The 20,293-nt window shown below is 40.5% G+C and overlaps 1 protein-coding gene across 15 annotated transcripts in view; it reads left to right on the forward strand.

The window, feature by feature from the left end:
* Window positions 1-20,293, forward strand: part of CALD1 (caldesmon 1) — a 188,414-nt gene that overhangs the window by 129,342 nt on the left and 38,779 nt on the right. For all 15 annotated transcript variants that reach the window (XM_049094656.1, XM_049094653.1, XM_049094652.1 and 12 more), the window contains one exon: window positions 17,796-17,942. In XM_049094656.1, the coding sequence (XP_048950613.1) occupies window positions 17,796-17,942 (147 nt within the window). The remainder of the gene's footprint in view (window positions 1-17,795; window positions 17,943-20,293) is intronic.

A 20,293-nucleotide genomic window follows, 5' to 3' on the forward strand; every position in this document is an offset into this window, starting at 1 on the left:
TTCTTCCCTTGATGAATGATCAGGTTTCAGCTTCTAGAAATCATGATCTGACAACAAGCCCCATGGCCCATGCAGCATGGCAGTGGGCAGAGCCAGGTTTTCCTGGTTCATATTCACAAGCCAGGATGGAGCATCTGCCTTCTTGGAAACCCACAAAGCTTCTGAATATGCTTTTGGAAAATGACCCCACCCTGCGTGCTTTTGTGGTCAAAAAAGCACATGCATGTTTGGAACACACTTTGGGTAGACTTCTCCCATTGGTAAAGCTTCGATAACTTTAAACATCATGTTTCAGTAAATACTCAAGAGCCTGGTATAGAACTGTTGATCTTTCCCTGGTCATGAAACTGAGTCACATTTCATTGATCTTCCCTTTGGGGCATCATTGTTCTGTATTTGACTCTAGAATTAAAAAAAAAAAAAAGATTTATTTATTTTAGAGAGAGAAAGAGAGCATGAGTGGGAGAGACAGAAGGAGAAGGAGAGAGAATTTTAAGCAGACTCCACACTGAGCACGGAGCCCGACATGGTGCTCACTTCACTACCCTGAGATCACGACCCAAGCTGAAACCAAGAGTCAGATGCTCACCAACTGTTGCCACCCAGGCGCCCCTGACTGTAGAACTTTTAAATGGCTGCACATTGGCCTAGCTATCCTTTCAATGTCTGACTTAGATAAATCCATGTGAACTTAGGCAATGCACCTCACATGCAAGGAATTGAATCAGGCTTCATCGTTGTTAATTAGCCTCCATAGTTGCCATTGCTCAGTGACTTGTGCCATATGCCTTTCTTGAATTCAATTACAAAAAACAAACAAACAAAAACAAAAAAACATATTAAATACCTACTTTATGCAAAGCCCATTGGGGAGGAAGGCTAAAATGTGTCTATAAAACATAACTCTTGCTTTCAATAAACAGGACATGAGAGATAGGATGATATACAAATAACAAGGCAATATGTGACAAATGTCTGAAATGACAACAGAGATTTCACAGGAGGGCAAGAGTTCCTTGCAGTTGACTTCCATTATGGCTGGTAAGACTTCACAGAAAAATGTAGCACTTGAGCTGGTCTTGGGGATGGAGAAGATGGCTCTAGGTTAAAATGGAGAGGAGGAAAGAGCATTCTAAGTAGAAGCTTGATCAAAGGAAAGAAAGCAGGAGAGTATAAAATGGAGTTAAGAGAACAGGAAAGAAAGCCTGACCAATAGTAATTATACTTTCTTGCAATGGCACCTTCACTCAGTCTGTCTTTCCAGCCACATGTGACTGGTCCTGAGGGAACAGCAAGAGTTCCATCCCCAGAGGGGAGGACTGCCATTGCCCTTTCACATACTGGGACTCCTTGCAGTTTACTTATAACTGGATAAGGGAATTTGTGGACAATATAGTTTATCTAGTTTAAATGAAATTGACCTTCACACAATGGACTTGCATTTCTGGACTTCAAAAAAAAAATTCTACAGGGGCAGCTGGCTGGCTCGGTCGGTAGAGCGTGTGACTCCAGGTCATGAGTTCGAGCCTTGCATTGGGGGTAGAATTTACTTTACTTTATTTTTTTTTAAAAAGATTTTATTTATTGATTTGAGAGAGAGAGAGAATGAGCAGTGGGGAGGGGCCAAAGGGGGGGAGAGAGAGAAGCAGACTCCCCAGTGAGCAGGGAGCCCAATGCGGGGCTCTGTCCCAGGATCTGGACATCATGACCTGAGCCAAAGGCAGAGAATTAACAGACTGAGCCACCCAGGCGCCCTGGTAGACTTTACTTTAAAAAGAGAAGGGGAGTGAGGTGGGGAGCGGAATTTCTGCAGAAGCTTCAGATTGAAGGTAATACTAATCCTGCGAGCCCAAGAAGACTATGAGATCGTGGCAGACCTGTCACTAATGCTGTGAGCACATACGAGTGCTTGCTTCCGCAGCCACATGCTTGTTTCTTTCAGTGAAGGCAAATTTTCAACAGAAAGGGGGAACGTAACTGCATTTCAGAAGAAACTCATGCCACAGAGAGGTCTTTTGAAAAATGACCCCATTTTTTGTGGTTTTATAGTTGAAAAAGAGGTAAATGTGTAACCTACCAGGACTATCAGAGCTTCACATCTCACCTTGGAAACATTTTCTAAGCTCTTCAACAATGTCCCAAGTGGAGCATTTCAGTAGATTTGAAGCTATTTACTAAACACGTAAAATAAAACACCTTTGGATTACTTTGGATGAACAACTGGTTGACATCAGGGTAGATATAAATTTTCTCAGCAGGTTTCATCAAAAAACTGCATGGTTGGTGGGGGAGGTTGGATATATCCATATCGTGTGTCAATATGCCAAGCCAATGATATGTTCTTTCCATTTGAATCTACATACCTTTTAAAGGCTCTTTAAAAAGTTAAATTTTGGCTGTCATTTAAAACCAAGTGTCAAAATAAATTGAACTTACAGCCAGACCTTCAAATTACTGATCACAACTTATTAAACCAAGAGTTCTTGATAAATTAAACAACATTAAATATTGTTTTTTTTTGTTTGTTTGTTTCACTCTATCTTTTTAAAATTTCTGTTTGTGTTTTAGAGATCTATAAAAATTTAGGACAACACTATAAATAAATACTGATTTATTTATGCATATGCATATATATGTGTGTATATATATGTTTATATATATAAATATATGTAAATAAATAAAATAAGCATATATGTGTGTACACTTAATTTTTTGACTTAATTTTACACTATAAAATTTCTTGACACCATTGACTTAGATCTGGGATCAGTACACTTTTTTTTGTGAAGGGCTAAATTGTATGTATTTTTGAATTTGTGGCAAATACGCCCTCTGTCATAATTACTCAACTGTGGTATGGGAGTGTGAAAGCACAGACAATATGGGCATGGCTATGTTCCAGTAAAACTATTTACAAAAAGAAAATATGGGCTGATCTGGCCCTTGGGCCATAGTTTTCTAGTCCCTGGCGTAGATGACTGACGCTCTTTGCTGATCTGGAGTGCCCTAAGCAAGCCCATACAGTGTCATAGGTTAGAAAGAGAACAGTGATGGGAACTGCATAGACTTGCATCTGATGTCTTGATTTTGTAATTACTTGAATGAATCACTTCACCTCTTAGGCCTAGGTTACCATGTGTAAAATGTGGAGCTTGGGTTGAAAATAACCTCCAAAATCCTTTCTAGTTTATTATTCCATGGTCCTAATATCTCATCCCTTCACCACATTTTGGATTTTTACCTAGGACCTTATTTACAAGCAGGAGAAGTGAAAAATCTGATTTAACTCTTTGGGCAAAGTGAGTACAAGACAGTGGAGAAGGTGGCAAAAATAAGAGAGGACAGAGATGCTGTTCTAGAAAATGGAAAGTCCTAGTGTGTGGCTCTTGAAGGATCCTTTGCAGTGCTACTGTTGTCAGTGGTGGCTGGATTTGCTGAACTGAAGCAGCCTCCTCTTGCAGCTAAGATGTATGGAGCCCTTGATATTGGGGAGCTGGCCCTTTATCTGTTGGGAGAGCTGCAGAGTGAATGAAATACCCGGAGTGGAGACAGAAACTAGGAAATCCTCTCTGTGCACTTCCCTGGGGCTACTGCCATGGAAGAAGCCTCTCTCCTTAAGCTTTGTAAAATGTTTGGTTTACTCTTCAGTTATGGGGAGCTGCCTTTCTGCGTCTGCCAAGCACAACTGGAGCTTCACTAATGCCCTTCGTGAACTCCAAGCCCTGGCCAGACTGAATTGTTTGCTTTTCCACATCCATATTTCCTGACTCTGCAACCTCACCATTTGAGCTCTCTGTATGTGGGTAGGGCCTCTTCCGTTCCCCCACCCCCTCAATCCTAAAAGATCCAGCTCAAATACTGCTTCCTCCATGAAGCCTTCTCTGATCTCTCAGCTGGCAATACCTTCTTCTTCCTCTAAACTTTAGATCACTGTATCAGTAAGTCTCCTATGATATCTACCACATTTTATCTGCTATTACATTCTCTCCTTTTTTTAAGATTTTATTTATTTATTCATGAGAGAAACAGAGAGAGAGAGAGAGAAGCAGAGACACAGGCAGAGGGAGAAGCAGGCCCCATGCAGGGAGCCCGACGTGGGACTCGATCCCGGGTCTCCAGGATCACGCCCTGGGCCGAAGGCGGCGCTAAACCACTGAGCCACCTGGGCTGCCCTGCTATTACCTTCTTACCCATGTCTTTGCTTCCCTACCAGATTAAGAACTCCTTTCAGGAGTTTAATTCATCTTGGTTTCCACTTTCAGTGTCTTGAACAGAGGAGATGTTCAATAAATATCTGTTGAGTGGATGTTCTGATTCTGGCCACCTGAGGATCTGTTTGCAGTTTCCCACTACCACAAGTCAAGACCCTATCTTCATAACTGGCCCAGAAACCAACCATGTCATCCTCAGAATCTAGACTCCTCAGGCAGCCCCTTTTGCTGCACACAGCTCCCCACCTGATGTTCGACCTGAATTTAACTGTCCTCTCAAAGTTTAGGTCCCACATGGACCACCGCTTTGTTTTTTTTTGTTTTTTTTTGTTTTTTTTTTTTTTTATTTATTTATGATAGTCACAGAGAGAGAGAGAGAGAGGCAGAGACACAGGCCGAGGGAGAAGCAGGCTCCATGCACCGGGAGCCCGATGTGGGATTCGATCCCGGGTCTCCAGGATCGCGCCCTGGGCCAAAGGCAGGCGCCAAACCGCTGCGCCACCCAGGGATCCCTGGACCACCGCTTTGACTGGGGAGAAAAATGTACACAAGATTAGAAACCGATAAGCCAGTGCCAATGCTATAACTCTGTAATTTGTGGTTAGAAAATAGGATATCTTTAGGGTAAAGTCAGTTATCTCCCCTACTGAACCAGTGCCTCCTGTACCAGGTAACAGTTTTAAGGAACTCGTGATTGCTTTAGTATCTAGTCGGAAGTCAGCATAAGCCTTGTTGGTTAATAATCTATCGTTGGGATAGAAATCTGCTATCCCTTGAGAGATAGCAGATACCCTTGAGTTATTTAAATACTGTTCCAGAATGTCTCTGATGCCCGTGTCTCCCTCTCTCGGAGCCCAGGCTGTCTGATTCTTAAGCTGTTGGGGATTCTAATTCAATTAACACACACAAATGGAAGTGCTTCATCATTTAATATTACTCTGTTAAAATATTCTCATTTTTATAGGAGTCTTCTATTAACTCAAAGAGAGTCTTTCAGCATGGAAGTCTTTTAGTTTGGTCAGGCTGGCTCTTACCCAAGTCCAAACAAATAGGTGTTTGCTTTTTCCCCTCTGCAACGAGCAGGCCCAGTATTAGGTAAAGTTTCTGTTGACTTAGGAAGATGATCCACCAAATGCAGAGCAAACTCCTTGACTTTTTCCCAACAGTAGGGAGATTGGACCCATTAGCAAGGGTTGGCTCCCAAGTCCTCTGCAAGAATAAATGTTCTTTCCAAAGGGCCAAACATCCAGGATTTGGCCCATCATTTTCCATTTCCTGTCTCCACTCAAGGCTTGTCTTTCTCTTTGCTACCACTTATAAACAGAACTTTGCAGTTCTAGCACTTGGAGGGGAACTACTAGCCAGCTGGCGTTAGGTAAGTTTGTGCAATACCTCTGGTGTCAGGAAGGTAGTAATCACCCCAAAATATGCTTTCTTGTCGGAGTGATATGTATTTCAGCAAAGGTGCTAGAAACAATGCTCCAGTGTCCTATTTATCAGTATAGTGGAGCTTTCTGTTCCTGAGGAAGAGAGGAAGGATGAGAGGGGGTTGGGCAGGGGGATGGAAGGCTATGCCACCGAACGGAAAGAAGTGGAGCCAGCAGAGAGTACCGGGAAAGAGGAAATGAACAGTAAATCTTTTTCCAATTAAGAAAAATGAGAGTGGAAGCAGAAAGCTCCAGAGGGTACTTTTGGGGGAGGAGAGGATCATAAAAGGCCTGTTATGAAAATCTATTACCCATAAATTTTCCTGCAGTAAGCACTGCCTGTCTAGAGAGGATGCGGAGAATCCTCTCAGCTGACATGGGACATGTGACTTCAGTTAGCACTATCCACATGCCATGTACCATATCCGTCGGCATGTCTGCAATACCACTTTCCCCTTACCAGGGATTCCCTTTAATTAATCACAGGTTCATAATCTCCATTTAAGGACATCTTGTTTTCATTTTTTCCAATTGCTCTATTGATAGTACCATAATTAGAATCTCCACCACGTGAAATTATGGACCTTTGTACCACATCACACAAATATTTCAAATTTGGGAGTAAGACCTGAATTTCCAGATCACACTGAGTGTAAGATTCATCTAAAATGAGTTTGTAATTTTACATTCAAAGATGAGAAGGGCAATTTCTGTTCTTAAGAGTCTTTGGCTATGAAAAGAATCTGCTTATATATGTATCTGCAGTCAGATGTGGTTGTTCCAAACAGGCCAGTGGGATGTGGAGGTCACCCTACACCCTGTTCTGGGGCAATGTTGAATGAGTTATATATCCAGGTCCAGACCCCTGTGGAAAAGATAGAACTGGCAAAAATGTAGTGTTGCCAGTCATAGGTACTTGGGTCTGAATTACTTTAACATGTTTTACTTGAAAAAAAATTCAGCCCAAGGTTGATTGTTCACATCTACTGTGTTCATGAAAGCAAGATTGTCCTTTAATGGATACAGCAGTCAGGAAATAGCCTCAAGTCATATTTTACTTTTGATTGACAATATTTTTAAAGGCCTATGTTAATTAATGACCATATTTATTTAAGATTCTTATTAGTATATCTTGTTAGACAAAGAATCCTAGGTTGAGGATGAAGAAAAGGTAATATTTATGAAAATACAGTAAACAGGTTTATCGCTATTAGCCATGCTTCATACCAGTTGAATAAGAGTTGAAAGAGAGGAAAGTTTGGTTACTTCATTTTAATTCTCTTACTGGCCACTTGAACTTTTCTCTTACTCCTTTTCATTAATTTTGACCAAAGTTTATCTTGAATAACCAAGTGAGGAGCAAAATAGATCTCCATCATCAACCTGCTCTTTCCATACCTACGCCTCCTAAACATTTATAAATGAAACAGTGACCTGTTTGGATCTGACCAAGCTTATTATTTTAACAGGGCAGGATAGCAGGAGCGGTGCAAATGCAGTCCTGTCTGTGTGTGACAAAATAAAGAGATTTTATTTAGTTTTATCTCAGGAAACTGTCATGGAATTATTCCTCCAAAATCTGTACTAAATAGGTTTGACAGATGCCTTGTTCCTTTCAAAAATAACTGTGATAAAAATAACAATTCAATGGGGACTCCTGGGTGGATTGGTCGGGTAAGCATTGGACTATTGATTTCGGCTCAGGTCCTGATCTTGGGGTCCTGAGATCAAATCCCCTATTGGGCTCAGAGCTCAGCTTTGCATTCTCTCCCTCTGCCCCTCCCCATCATGCTCTCTATCTTGCAAATAAATAAATAAATAAAATCTTTTTAAAAAATAGCAATTCAATAAGAAAGCAAATCCAGATTCTATTCCTTTAGTTCTACCAAATATCACTTAACCTCAATGTACTTTCAAAAAGAAAATGGTACCAACTGAATAAAGAGTTAGATATTAATCCCAGTCTCAAGAAATGTTTGGAAAACCCTGTGCCTCATCTGTCATTATAAACTACAGCTGTTCATATAGGCATAGATGAATCTCGAAAACACATAGTTTTGTGAAAGACACTAGTCATAGAATGCGTATAGTGTTATTACATTAAGTTGTAAGAAGGCAAAACTAAAAAATAAATTGTTGAGGGATGCGTATAGTGGGAATAAAACTACAAAGAAAAGTAGGAGAATAATGAAAATAACCCCAAATTTGGGTTAGAGGTTATTTGGATGCACTTAAACAGAGATAGGGGGAAGAGAGTGATGAGGGCACATAGGAGTCTCCAGTATGCTGGTGCCATTTCAGCTGGGTAGTCCGTTTCATTATCTTTTAAAGTGGTCACATGTCATACACACTATACACTCATTTACAGATACAATGTATGTTATGCTAAATATCTTTTTCATTAAAATATTGATTGCAAATACAAATCAAAACCACAATGAGATATCACTTCACACCAGTGAGAATGGCTAAAATTAACAAGACAGGAAACAACAAATGCTGGAGAGGATGTGGAGAAAGGGGAACCCTCTTGCACTGTTGTTGGGAATGTGAACTGGTGCAGCCACTCTGGAAAACTGTGTGGAGGTTCCTCAAAGAGTTAAAAATAGAGCTGCCGTGCGACCCAGCAATTGCACTGCTGGGGATTTACCCCAAAGATACAGATGCAGTGAAACACCAGGACACCTGCACCACGATGTTTATAGCAGCAATGTCCACAATAGCCAAACTGTGGAAGGAGCCACGATGTCTTTTGACAGATGAAGGAATAAAGAAGATGTGGTCTATGTATACAATAGAATATTACTCAACCATCAGAAAGGATGAATACCCACCTTTGGTGGTTGTGGTTGGATGTGGTGGAACTGGAGGGTATTATACTGATGTGGTTGGAACTGGAGGGTATTATGCTGAGTGAAATAAGTCAGTCAGAGAAAGACAATCATCATATGGCCTCACTCATATGTGGAATATAAGAAATAGTGAAAGGGACCATAAGGGAAGAGGGGAGGAACGCCTGAGTGGCTCAGCAGTTGAGCATCTACCTTCAGCCCAGGGCGTGATCCTGGAATCCCAGAATCAAGTCCCACATCTGGCTCCCCACAAGGAGCCTGCTTCTCCCTCTGCCTGTGTCTCTGTCTCTGTCTCTCTCTCTCTCTCTCTGTCTCTCATGAATAAATAAATAAAATCAAAAAAAGAGAGAGAGAAAGGGGGAAAATTAGGAAGACAAACACGAGAGACTCCTAACGCTGGGAAATAAATGGAAATAAACTGAGGATTGCAGAAGGGGAAGTGGGTGGAGGGGATGGGGTAATGGGGTGACGGGCATTAAGGAGGGCACTTGATGGGGTGAGCACTGGGTGTTATATGTTGGCAAATTGAATGTAAATTTTTAAAAATAACAAATAAATTCTCTGGTAAAATAAAAAAGAAATAGGATAGTATGCTTCTTTTAGCTTAGAGAAAAATTAAAATTAAGCAAGTATAATAAAATCCCAAACAATTCAAATCCATATTTTAAACAATTTGCTGTGCTACCTGCCTTGATTCAGAAATGAGTCTCTGAACTAGGCATCTGCCGACCTGAGGGCAAGACCATTCTGAGAATCATGTGCCCAGAAGCCCTTAGTTACCCATACAACCCCGAATCAGAGTCAGAACTCACAGGGCCCCCAGGTCTCTTCCGACCACATATGCTCAGTCAGACCTGATCTCGTTTTTAGAACAGGACGTTGCAGTCCTCATGATGCTAAGAACCAGCTAGTTGCAGTGTAGAGAGAGGCAAGATGAAGAGGTTGGTCTTTCACTGTCTTCTGTTGCTTTCTACCTGCTTCCCCACCATGGTCTGCGGTTATAAAACCTGTGTGATTATGGAATGTCACCATCATCTGAAGCATGTGGAAGGGGGGTGACAACTGGCAGTGATGACATGTATAAGAACACTGAAGGATGGAAGCACACAGTGTCTTACTATTGGGATGCAAAACTTATGTTTGCTGTGCAGACTTTAGTAATTCTCAAAAGTGGGGTGGGGGTGAGTGGAGATGGGGTGGGACAAGGGGGAACAGATGAAATAGAACATAGCTCTTGTCCGGGGTGAGTTTCTTCAGAGTACTGTACTATCCCCCTTATATGCCTTCACCCTGAGAAAAGGCACACCACTGATATACCAATGAATTATACAATGGTATTCAGCTTATTTTTACCTTCTTTTCCTACCAAAAAAATATGTATATAAAATATATCAATATCTATAATAAACAGTAACAATATTTTTCAATATAAATACTCTAAATCAAAGGAATTTCCTTTCATTCTATCCTATAATGACTAACACACCAATAGACTATTAGCTATTAATCTGTTTCTAAACATGTTCTTCCTTGAAAAATCTCTTTTTCTCCATCTTTTTTTCCTCCGTTGTAATTTTTAATGCCTTTCCTTAAGGAATTCAAGGGGAAGACATTCAGAATTGGACTTTATGTGCATTAAATGAAACCACAACATCTTGCAGACACCACATATAAACAAAATCATATTTAAGAGCCTTGGAATGTTGCTATAAACCTCTTTTAACTTTCAAACATACAGTAAATCTACAGGGCAAATATGACTCATTTCAGTAGCTTGGATTTTCCCTCCTGATCACAGCATTGCTTGAGATTTCGCTAAAAGCTTTTGAGCAATTCACAGAGCTGACTGAATATGTTTAGAGATTCTGCTTGCATTTCATATTATGAAAGAAAATCACCAGGGTTTTTTGGTACATGAAAAAGAATAATGAAAGTATGTATGAGTCATCTTGCCTCCTAACAGTTGATGAGTACATCTTCAACCCACATGAGGTTTTTAACTCTAAGCTGGGTCCTATATTGAGACCCAGGTTAAAACAATGATGTAGAACCAAGAGTGTGGGAAATCAGAAAAAAGTAATTGACTAAGAAGTTGTTCTTTAAAAAAGAAGAAAGGGATCCCTGGGTGGCACAGCGGTTTGGCGCCTGCCTTTGGCCCAGGGCGCGATCCTGGAGACCCGGGATCGAATCCCACATCAGGCTCCCGGTGCATGGAGCCTGCTTCTCCCTCTGCCTGTGTCTCTGCCTCTCTCTCTCTCTCTCTCTGTGACTATCATAAATAAATAAAAATTTAAAAAATAAAAAAGAAGAAGAACAAGAACAGGGGATCCCTGGGTGGCTCTGTGGTTTAGCACTGCCTTCAGCCCAGGGCGTGATCCTGGAGACCCGGGATCAAGTCCCACGTCGGGCTCCCTGCATGGAGCCTGCTTCTCCCTCTGCCTGTGTCTCTGCATCTCTCTCTCTCTCTCTCTCTCTCTCATAAATAAATAAAAAATCTTAAAAAAAAAAAAGAAGAAGAAGAAAAAAGAGAAGTAGTAGTAGTAGTAGTAGTAGTAGTAATTATTTCTTGAGGTCTTCTCCTGGATCTGGCCTATGTGAGGAGTGTAGAGCTGCAGAAAGCTGGGTACAGGATCATGTTAGTGGTTCAGTGTCTCAGTTACAACCTGGAATTTCCCTCTACCAGCGCCCCCTTCTCTTGGACAACTCCTTATATGAGAGTAGAAGTGGTGTGGGATGCAGGGAGGGGAGAGCCCATCCAACTACCTACTGGCCTATAAGTGAATGTGAATTTGCAAATGGTAACCTATTGGTAGGATGCTTTCTTTGAGGTGGCAAATTTATTCAATCTGTTAGAATTTTAAGTGCCATATTCTCTTTTTAAAATATAGGAATGTGGCACAGGCAATTAAGGAAAGCAGGTAGACTTAGAAACTGATCTGAATGGGGACCTCTTTAAGTCTTTAATAAAATCGTGCTGGCTTTAGTAGCACATACACTCAAATGGTGATACAGAGATTAGCATGGCCCCTATGCTTGCAATTTGTGTGCAAAACACACAAATTCGTGAAGGGTTCCATGGTGGGTTTTTTTTTCAAAGTGTTTAATAAATAGGCCTCATTTTAGTGCCTTGAGCCTTTTATTTTCTCTGTGGCTTTCCTCACTTAACCTGTGGATCTGCGTGTGTATCTGTGTATCAGTGTGCTTACGAAGCATGGGGAATGTGGAAAAGCAAAAGGGTTGGAAGGTGACAGTTCAAAGTCTATTCAGTGGTTCCTGTAATCTCTTGCTGTGCACTTGTGGTGCTCCAGTGGTGAAGGTACTGGAAGAGATTTCCAGATTCATATCCACACCAAGTATGTCTGGTCTGTAGTCTGACAAATAACTGTTTTAGGTATGAAAGACTGTGCTTCAAATATATATAAATGCAGTGGCTTATAAGACAGATTCTCTTTTATGTAGTGTGCATTTATAGACACTTTATAGAACATTTTATTAGTAAACATCAAAAATAGAAGCAATTGTCATTATATCTTAATGTTTCTTGATATTTTATTTTTTAACTTTTTTTTAGGGCAACTCATTTTAGAGAGAGAAAGAGAGAGCACGAGTGGGAGGGGCAGAGGGAGAGAGAATCTCAAGCAGACTTCCTGCCAAGCACGGAGCCTGATGATGCTGAGATTATGACCTGAGCAGAAACCAAGAGTCGGACACTCAACCGACTGAGCCATCCAGGCACCCGTCTTGATATTTTAAAAGGATCCACATTCTCAAAATAGTAGAAACCATCACCATGCAAGATATAGAAGATTCAATATGTTCTCTGGTCCTGTCAGCAGTAGCCTTAGTAGGCTAAGTAACATCTTGATATACGTTGCTGTGTCTTGGTTATTTGAAATGACAGAGCATGGGGGAATTTGCCACTTAGAATAACCTGGAACAACTACAGAATCTTTCCAATTTAAATGAACATGTACTATTCCACTTCCCAGTATCTACCCTATAAAAACACAGGGGTACACAAGAAGGCATTTGCAGCACTGTAGGCAACAGAGAAAAACCGGGGAAAACCCAAATGTCTGTCTGTAGGAAAATGGTTAAATACACTGAGGGATCCTGTGCAGGAGACAATAAGAATAAATTGTGTCTTGGTGAACTGATTTTGAAAATCATCAAATACATTATTAGATTTTTTTTAAATTATAAAATAATTGCATCGTATATGCCACGTGTGTTTAAAAAAAAAAAAAAAAGACTAGCAAGATTGCAAACCCAAACATGATTAACTATTTGGTTGTCCAGTTAATTTCTCAGATTAGTACTGTGATTATCAACATAGAATAGGTAAATTTGTATTCATTATAGACTCAGTCATACTCCTTTTTCACTCTCTAGGTCTTTCATGCTCCTAAACATGCAATAAAATCAGCTTCCTCCCCCTCCATGAAAGTGGTGATTGCATTCCCTTATTCTATTTTTAAACACGATTTCCAGATAAGATGTCTTGTTTGGTTAATAAAATACATTGCCAGCATTTTTGCTTGGAAACTTTGTACTGTAGTCTCAAATCAAAAGTAGCAAAATGTAAAAAAGACAAGATAAAAAGAAATAGGGCAATATTCTTCAGACTGTGGGGAGCACGGGATAAAAACAAAACGAAACAGCCTATACTATAGGTGAAATTCTAAGAATTTTGCTGATGTTGTACAATTCTTGAGAAAGATTTGATGGGGAAAATGGGGTGAGGGGAACACTGAGGCGAGATGACTGGTGCCTTGCTCCGATGTCTTACTGTGGAAGCTTCACTGCTTCCTCTTTCTCTCATCTAGTCTCCATTTAGACCATGGCCCATCCAAACGTAGACACTCATTCCTCAGTGATTTCCTTATTTGCCGTGTGTGCAGTACTTTTATTTATTTGAACTTTCTGTCTAAATGGCACAGCATGTAACATGATTATCTTGTTGCTTGAATATACTGAGGCTGTAGAGCTCTAGTGGTAAAAACTTAAAACGTCTTTGGTGTGAAAGCCATAGCATTCCAAGAAGGTTTTCCCATTGCATAGTTGTGTTTTTTTCTTATAACACCAGAGCTTTTAAGCTGCTGGTTCTGGGAATGAAAGAAAAACCAGTCCTCTCTGCTTTTTTCATGCCACTGACACAATCAAATAACATCATGTAATTTTTATGGACTTTAGAGATTTTTTTAACATGTATTCACACACACACACACACACACACACACACAAATATTTAATGAGCCATTTTGCTCCTAGCAGCACTAGCTTTCCGGTGGTAATGCTGACCATATCTTTCCCCAGGTATTCTCCAAGAGAGGAGCGAAGGTAGTTAGCAGAAACAAGGCGTAATACTCCATGGTGAACCTGCTTACACCCAGCATGGATGGGAAAATGATCAATTCTGGACAATCAAAAAATTTTGTTTGATAGAAGTGCCTTCCCTATCATTTTTGAATTACCAGTTTCTTAAAAGAATAGATCACAGTCAAATGATTAAATCTCTAATAAACATAGTTTAGTCATTCTCAGATGATTCAGAGGAACTTTGAGTCCCTCTGAGGGGGATCCCCCGAGTCATCTGGGAGCAGTAGCCCCATATCACTGGACCGGTTACTGCTGGCATCTGCTGAAGTTTCACAGAAGGAACAAAGGGATCGATACACTTTTATTATTACAATCCAGTGGGTGGTTGGGTATGATTTTTACTAGTCAGCATCTGGTGTGTGGAAAATTAGAAATGTTAACATTTTGGTTTTACCTGAGTGTAAAGCAGAGAGTGTGCTAACATTTGGATATATTAAGGATGCTGTGTACTCATCTGTCCTTTCGGACAAATTCTGCTTATGGTGGAACTAGCACTCACTTACATTGCTGGTGCTATATACCTTTCTGAAGAGCAATTTGCTAACATGCCTTTTAGATGAAGATACTCTTAAACTCAGAAATGCTAACTTCTAAGAATTTTTCCTAGACAAATGATAAAAGTATATCTATAACGATGTCCTTTGCAGCCTTGTTTATAAGAACATAAAGTTAGAAAAATCTTAACTATCTATAGAAAATAGGTTGCATTATAGTACATCCATATAATATAATAAAATTGCTGTGTAGATCTAGACATAGAATAATACTATGTTGCTGTTGAAAATTAGGTTTTGCTAATGTTAAAAATAGAAATATCAGGACACTTGGGTGGCTGAGTCTGTTAAGTGTCTGCCTTCAGCTCAGGTCATGGTCTCAGGGTCCTAAGATCGAGCCCTGCATCACATCGGGCTCCTTGCTCACCAGGGATTCTGCTTCTCCCTCTGCTCTTCCCCACCCTGCCACTCATGCTCTTTCTCTCTCTTAAATGAATAAATGAAATCTTTTAAAAAAATAAATAAAAGTATGCATGCATAACAAGATGTCTGGTAAAATATATCAGATATTAGCCGTGTGCATATCTGAGTGGTGTGATTAGGGAGCTGATTTTCACTTTCTCTTTCATGCATCTGGTAGTGTATGGTGTAAGCAAATAAGAAATGTATGTTACTTTTAGAATCAGAAAAATGAAACAATTGCATTGTTTTCCATTTTGAAAGAAAGATTAAATAAACGTGTGGTAATCGTGTGAAGGGTAAGCTGCTATGGGAGAGATCTAAAAGCTGAGCAACTACTGAGGCTCATGTAGGGAGTTTAAGAGTCAAAGAATTTCCACACATAGCAAGCATCTGGCATGGAGAGAATTTCACTTATAAAGTCAAGTGGGCAGAGCCAGCAACTGGGCATGTTGTGATTCAAAATACCCTGGAAGTATTTTGGCTCCCTGTTTGTTTTTAACTTTGAAAAAAACATTAATGTGTTTCTTTATTAGTAGTAATAAAAGATCCTTAAAAATCTAGCTCTGATAACTGTGTATCCTAGGCAAGGAGCTATCAATGAAGAAAATCAAAACAAGAAGAGTTAGAAGAGACAGAGGAGTGAGTGGTCTGGTCTTCAGGCCAGCCCTCTGAGGAGAAATCCAAGGTGAAGAAATATTGATAGGAGGCAAATCTAGTTGGGCAGATGGGAGATTGAAGGCAGTAACTTCTCAAATTGTTCAAATATAGTGGGAAATTGAGGGTTCCACGTGAGATTCCATTTAGGGGAAGGTGGGGGATGGGGGAGTTGTTTTTAGCCTAGGATGTCCCAGATGGAGCTTTTAGGTCTCTTGCTTGTTTTGGAAAAGAAAAGCCCCAAGTAGTAGCCAAGACCTCACGGCTGATCCAGAGATGTAGAAGAGCGAATTAAGCCTTTCTGTTTGATTAGCTTGGGAAGCAATCATTAAGGACTCATTCTCCCTGCTGTGGTTAAAGCTGTCTACTGAGAAGTAAGCCAAAGGAATATTAGGCCAAGAATCTGAAGGCTAAAGCCAAACCACTGGGAAGGGCTTTTGACTGCAAATTACAATGTGATTGAATTTGAAAGGAACACTCGATTCATGTCGTGCTGTCCCCTCAAATTCAACCAATCTAAAATTGAACTCATCTTTCCTCACAAAGCCCCTCCTCAACTGAACTTTGCTAATAACAACAAAGTATTGCACTGTAGAATGCCTTACCGTGACATGTCCAAGATTTCATTGGATTGTCATGCACTTATAGGCAAGGGACTTTAACTTAGGTTAAAGGGCTGCCAGCTAGGAAGAGAGCATTTCTAGAAATCAGGTTTATTGAGTCCTCCTCTAACGACATCACACCACCCTCCTCTCCATATCTGGTAGAAATAAACCAGTCAGTTTCACAGAATTACTGTGACATTTTATTTATATTGGCATTTGAGTATTGTACACCAGCAGATTTTAGTAAGGATGAAGTCAGATTTTCTCAAGTAACAAAGAGCAAACCAACCAGCCTTTGGGATTGTTAATCTTGTTTTGTATAGGTGAAAGACATGCATAGCGTTCTTATTATCGAAATCAGAAGGCAGAAACAGATGAAATAAAGTCTGGATCTAGGCCTGAAAATGTCTAATTTGTAATCTAACACAAGCATCATCAGTTATAGCAGGTACCTATTGTTGGTACCAATTATACAGTTCTGCCGTTTTATTTTCTTTTGTTAGTAAATTATTTTAGGCTTGTCATTATTAAAGAATTATAAGCATGAAATGTTCACATACCTGGATGTCTATTTGTGGACGTGTAAGGAACATCATGATAAAAGCACTTTAACTGCATAAAGTAAAAGGCAGGGCCACTGCACAATGCAGCATCATCCCAATCCATGGCCGCACCAGGCTGGCTGGCCCAAGGCCAGTGGGCCAACCAGCCCAGCCATGCGTCCTTGGCTCTCTGTATCTCAGTATGAGCTCCTCCTTCACAAGGAGCCAGGGTAACCATGCAGGTCATTTCCTCTTGAGTTTGGACATTTATAGTTCCCCACCTCCACTTCCTTATTTGGGAATAAGTATTAATGGAAATGTATGCAACATAGGGATAGTATAATTTTCCTAGATTGATACTTGCTTCAAACGAATCTACAAAAACTGAATAACACCTATGTGTGCAAATCCCTCCATGCATCTTCTATGTACCTCAGCTCTTGGGTTTCTATCTATGATATACACCTGGGGCTACCATGGTGGGCCCAACGTGTGGGTGGTAAGATACCAGTGCATGTTGTAAAGGAAAGGAGGCGGCCTTACAGAGAGCCACACTCACTGACTTGGAAGCCCTTGTCTCAGTTGTCAATAGCACCCCCTCTCACCAGTGAAAAGGAACTGAAAGGAAAAAATAAAATCCAAGCCAACAAGGTATCGTATTCTCAATTTTAATTAGCAGTTTGGGCTCATTAATGCCAAAATCCTGGATTGATGACTTGATTCTTTTCTGTCCTTTGTGACAAAGTCTACACAAATAATCCATACACCATGCTGAATCTTTTAAATATGTGTTTTGATTATTTTTTGGTTCAATGCTTTGATTTCTGCTTCTAAACCTTAACTTGTCAATAATCAGGTTGGTTAAAGAAATCTAAAGATGCTAACCCACTGTCTCCTGCTTGTGTGTAGATTTTTTTTTTTTTTTGCTTCAGCTACTATTTGATCACTGTGAATTATCCTCTGTAGCTATTAGACTCATGCTTTTCAGATACTTAAAAGTTTGAAAACTATTCAGACCAAGTCTTTATGGAATAAAAGGATCCATTTAGAACTCTCTGGTTCAGTCAATGGTTGAGCTCAGGAAGGGTCTCCGGGCTTATCCTGCAAAGAAGCTGGTGAAAGTGGCCAGCAGCTGGCATGCTCAGGAGATTGTCCTTGTCGTATTGCAGGATCGCCTACCAGAGGAATGACGACGACGAGGAAGAGGCCGCCCGGGAACGGCGCCGCCGAGCCCGGCAGGAGAGGCTGCGGCAGAAGCAGGAGGAGGAATCCCTGGGGCAGGTGACTGACCAGGTGGAGGTGAATGCCCAAAACAGGTACCATCCTCTTCAGAATGGACAATTTCTAAGTTATTTCTCAGCCTGTCTAATGAAGGAAATATGTTGGGCGAAGCGTTCCCTTCTCAGCCCAGCTCAACTCTCTCGATCCAATTAGTTCAGTCATGTGGTGGTCATTGTAGGTGCCTAATCAGATTGGACAGTCCAACTGATGGATAGATGGATGGATGGATTTTTATTTATTTTTTGGACAGCCAAACTGATTTAGATATTCAGACACCACTACTCCTTTCTCTTCCCCTTCTCATCCCTTCAACACACCCCACTTGAACGTGTTCTATTTTATTTTATAGTCTAGTAATCTTTTTTATTTACTAAATATGATGGGTTATACCTTTAAATAAGGAAAACTGTATTCATTCTTTAGGTATTGTCATCTGTTTTGAACTGAAGATTTATTAGTTTAGTAGTCCTCTGTGCCTACCAGTAGCAAGTAAGACGTGAAAATTTTTAAAAGATTTTACTCAATTATTCATGAGACACAAAGAAAGACAGAGAAAGAGAGAGACAGAGACACAGGCAGAGGGAGAAGCAGGCTCCATGCAGGGAGCCTGACATGGGACTCGATCCCGGGTCTCCAGGATCAGGCCCCAGGCTGAAGGCAGACGCTTAACCACTGAGCCACCCAGGTGCTCAAGACTTGAATAATTAAAGTAGACATAAGTTACAAATGTCTTATTTCTCCTGATCTATAGCCTCAATCAGTATTCTCTGATCACTACAATATTCGGCAAGGTTCAGAATCCTGCTTAATGTAATGTAATTATTCAAACAAGCTTTTGAGTTCAGTAGCACATTTTTTCCTCTTACAGGCCTTGGTAGTGAGCAGGACAGTTGAAAACCCTTACTAGGGTCAACTTCTTCAAAATGGGCTTTTATAAGTTCATACATGCAAGGGCATATAGTTCGTCATGCCACTTGGTAGTATATGTCACTTATATGCCCCAAGGTAGAAAACAGATGAGAATATTTTGGGGTGGGGATGGAGAAAAAAACTAAGCTTTATTTGCAATTATGGATTGGTTAAATCTAATGAAACTACCACACAAGATCTCATGTGTGGTTTTGGTTTTAGTCTATTTTATTTTGTGTGGATTGGGAGGGCATTGCTGATAGTTCCTTTAAGTCAATCTAACGAGAAAATCTGGAGGAAAACGGTTCTGGCCTCTTTAACCTCAATATGAGTGAGTGGCTACACAGGTTTCTGAAAGTCTTGAAGATACTATCAGGCAGGATGAATTCAATAAGGAAAGCTATTGGTTAGATGGAGAAGTCAAGACCTTGTTTCTTGGGGAGTAGCTCCTAATTAGGGAGGAGGTATGGCAAAGGGCTTGTAGGTATATACTCTGGCATTCACTATCTGGCTCTGAATTCCAACTTGGCTTTTTCCTGTGTTTCTTCAGTTAAATGGAAATGAAAATTCTCTCTCTCTCTCTCTCTCTCTCTCTCTCTCTCAGGAATATTGTTAAATTTAAATGAGATCACTATATATGAAACACAGAGTGCCTTGCACATAATAAGCACCTAATTTTAACTATTATCAGGAAAATCATATCAGAGCCTTACAGAAGAGGCCTGCATAGTCATTACCGCCTTTTCTGTTTTTGAGCTGAAGGGGAAGGGAAAGGAAAAGTTTTAAAATGGCATTCTAAGGCCTTTTCTGAATCTGGTTATTAGGGAGTGATCAACAGCAGCTTAAAAGTCACTAGTAGTATTCTTGCTTTAAAATTCCTGCTCCTACATGGGTTTCTCTTCTTTTTTTTCCATTTATTCTAGTTATTTCATGCTGTTGGTTGATTCACAAGTTCTTCTTTTTCAGTAAAGCATATTCTTTTTTTTTTTTAAGATTTTATTTATTTGTTTGAGAGAGAGCATGAGCAGGAGTTGGGTTGAGGGGCAGAGGGAGAGGGAGAAGCAGCCTCTCCGCTGAACAGGGAGCCCAATGCAGGACCCCAGGATCATGACCTGAGCCAAAGGCAGATGCTTAACTGACTGAGCCACCCAGGTGCTCCTTCAGTAAAGCATAGTCAGATCTGAGAACATATAATTTGTCTCTGACATATTAATTACCCACAAGAAGAATTAGCATTCTTCTTGGGGCTGAACAACCCCAAGGGGTACTCAACTTCTACTGACAATCACTGTTGCAAAGGAAGATCCAGTAGAATCTCGTTTGCTGTTGTTGTTTTGAGAGAGAGAGCATTGGGAGGGCAGTGCAGAGGGGGAGAGAGAGAATGTTAAGCAGGTTCCATGCTCAGCATAGAGCCCAAAGCAGGGCCAGTGGCACAACCCTGAGATCATGACCTGAGCCGAAATCAAGAGTCAGACGT

Source organism: Canis lupus, chromosome 16, assembly GCF_003254725.2.
Source record: "Canis lupus dingo isolate Sandy chromosome 16, ASM325472v2, whole genome shotgun sequence".
Taxonomy (NCBI): Eukaryota; Metazoa; Chordata; class Mammalia; order Carnivora; family Canidae; genus Canis; species Canis lupus.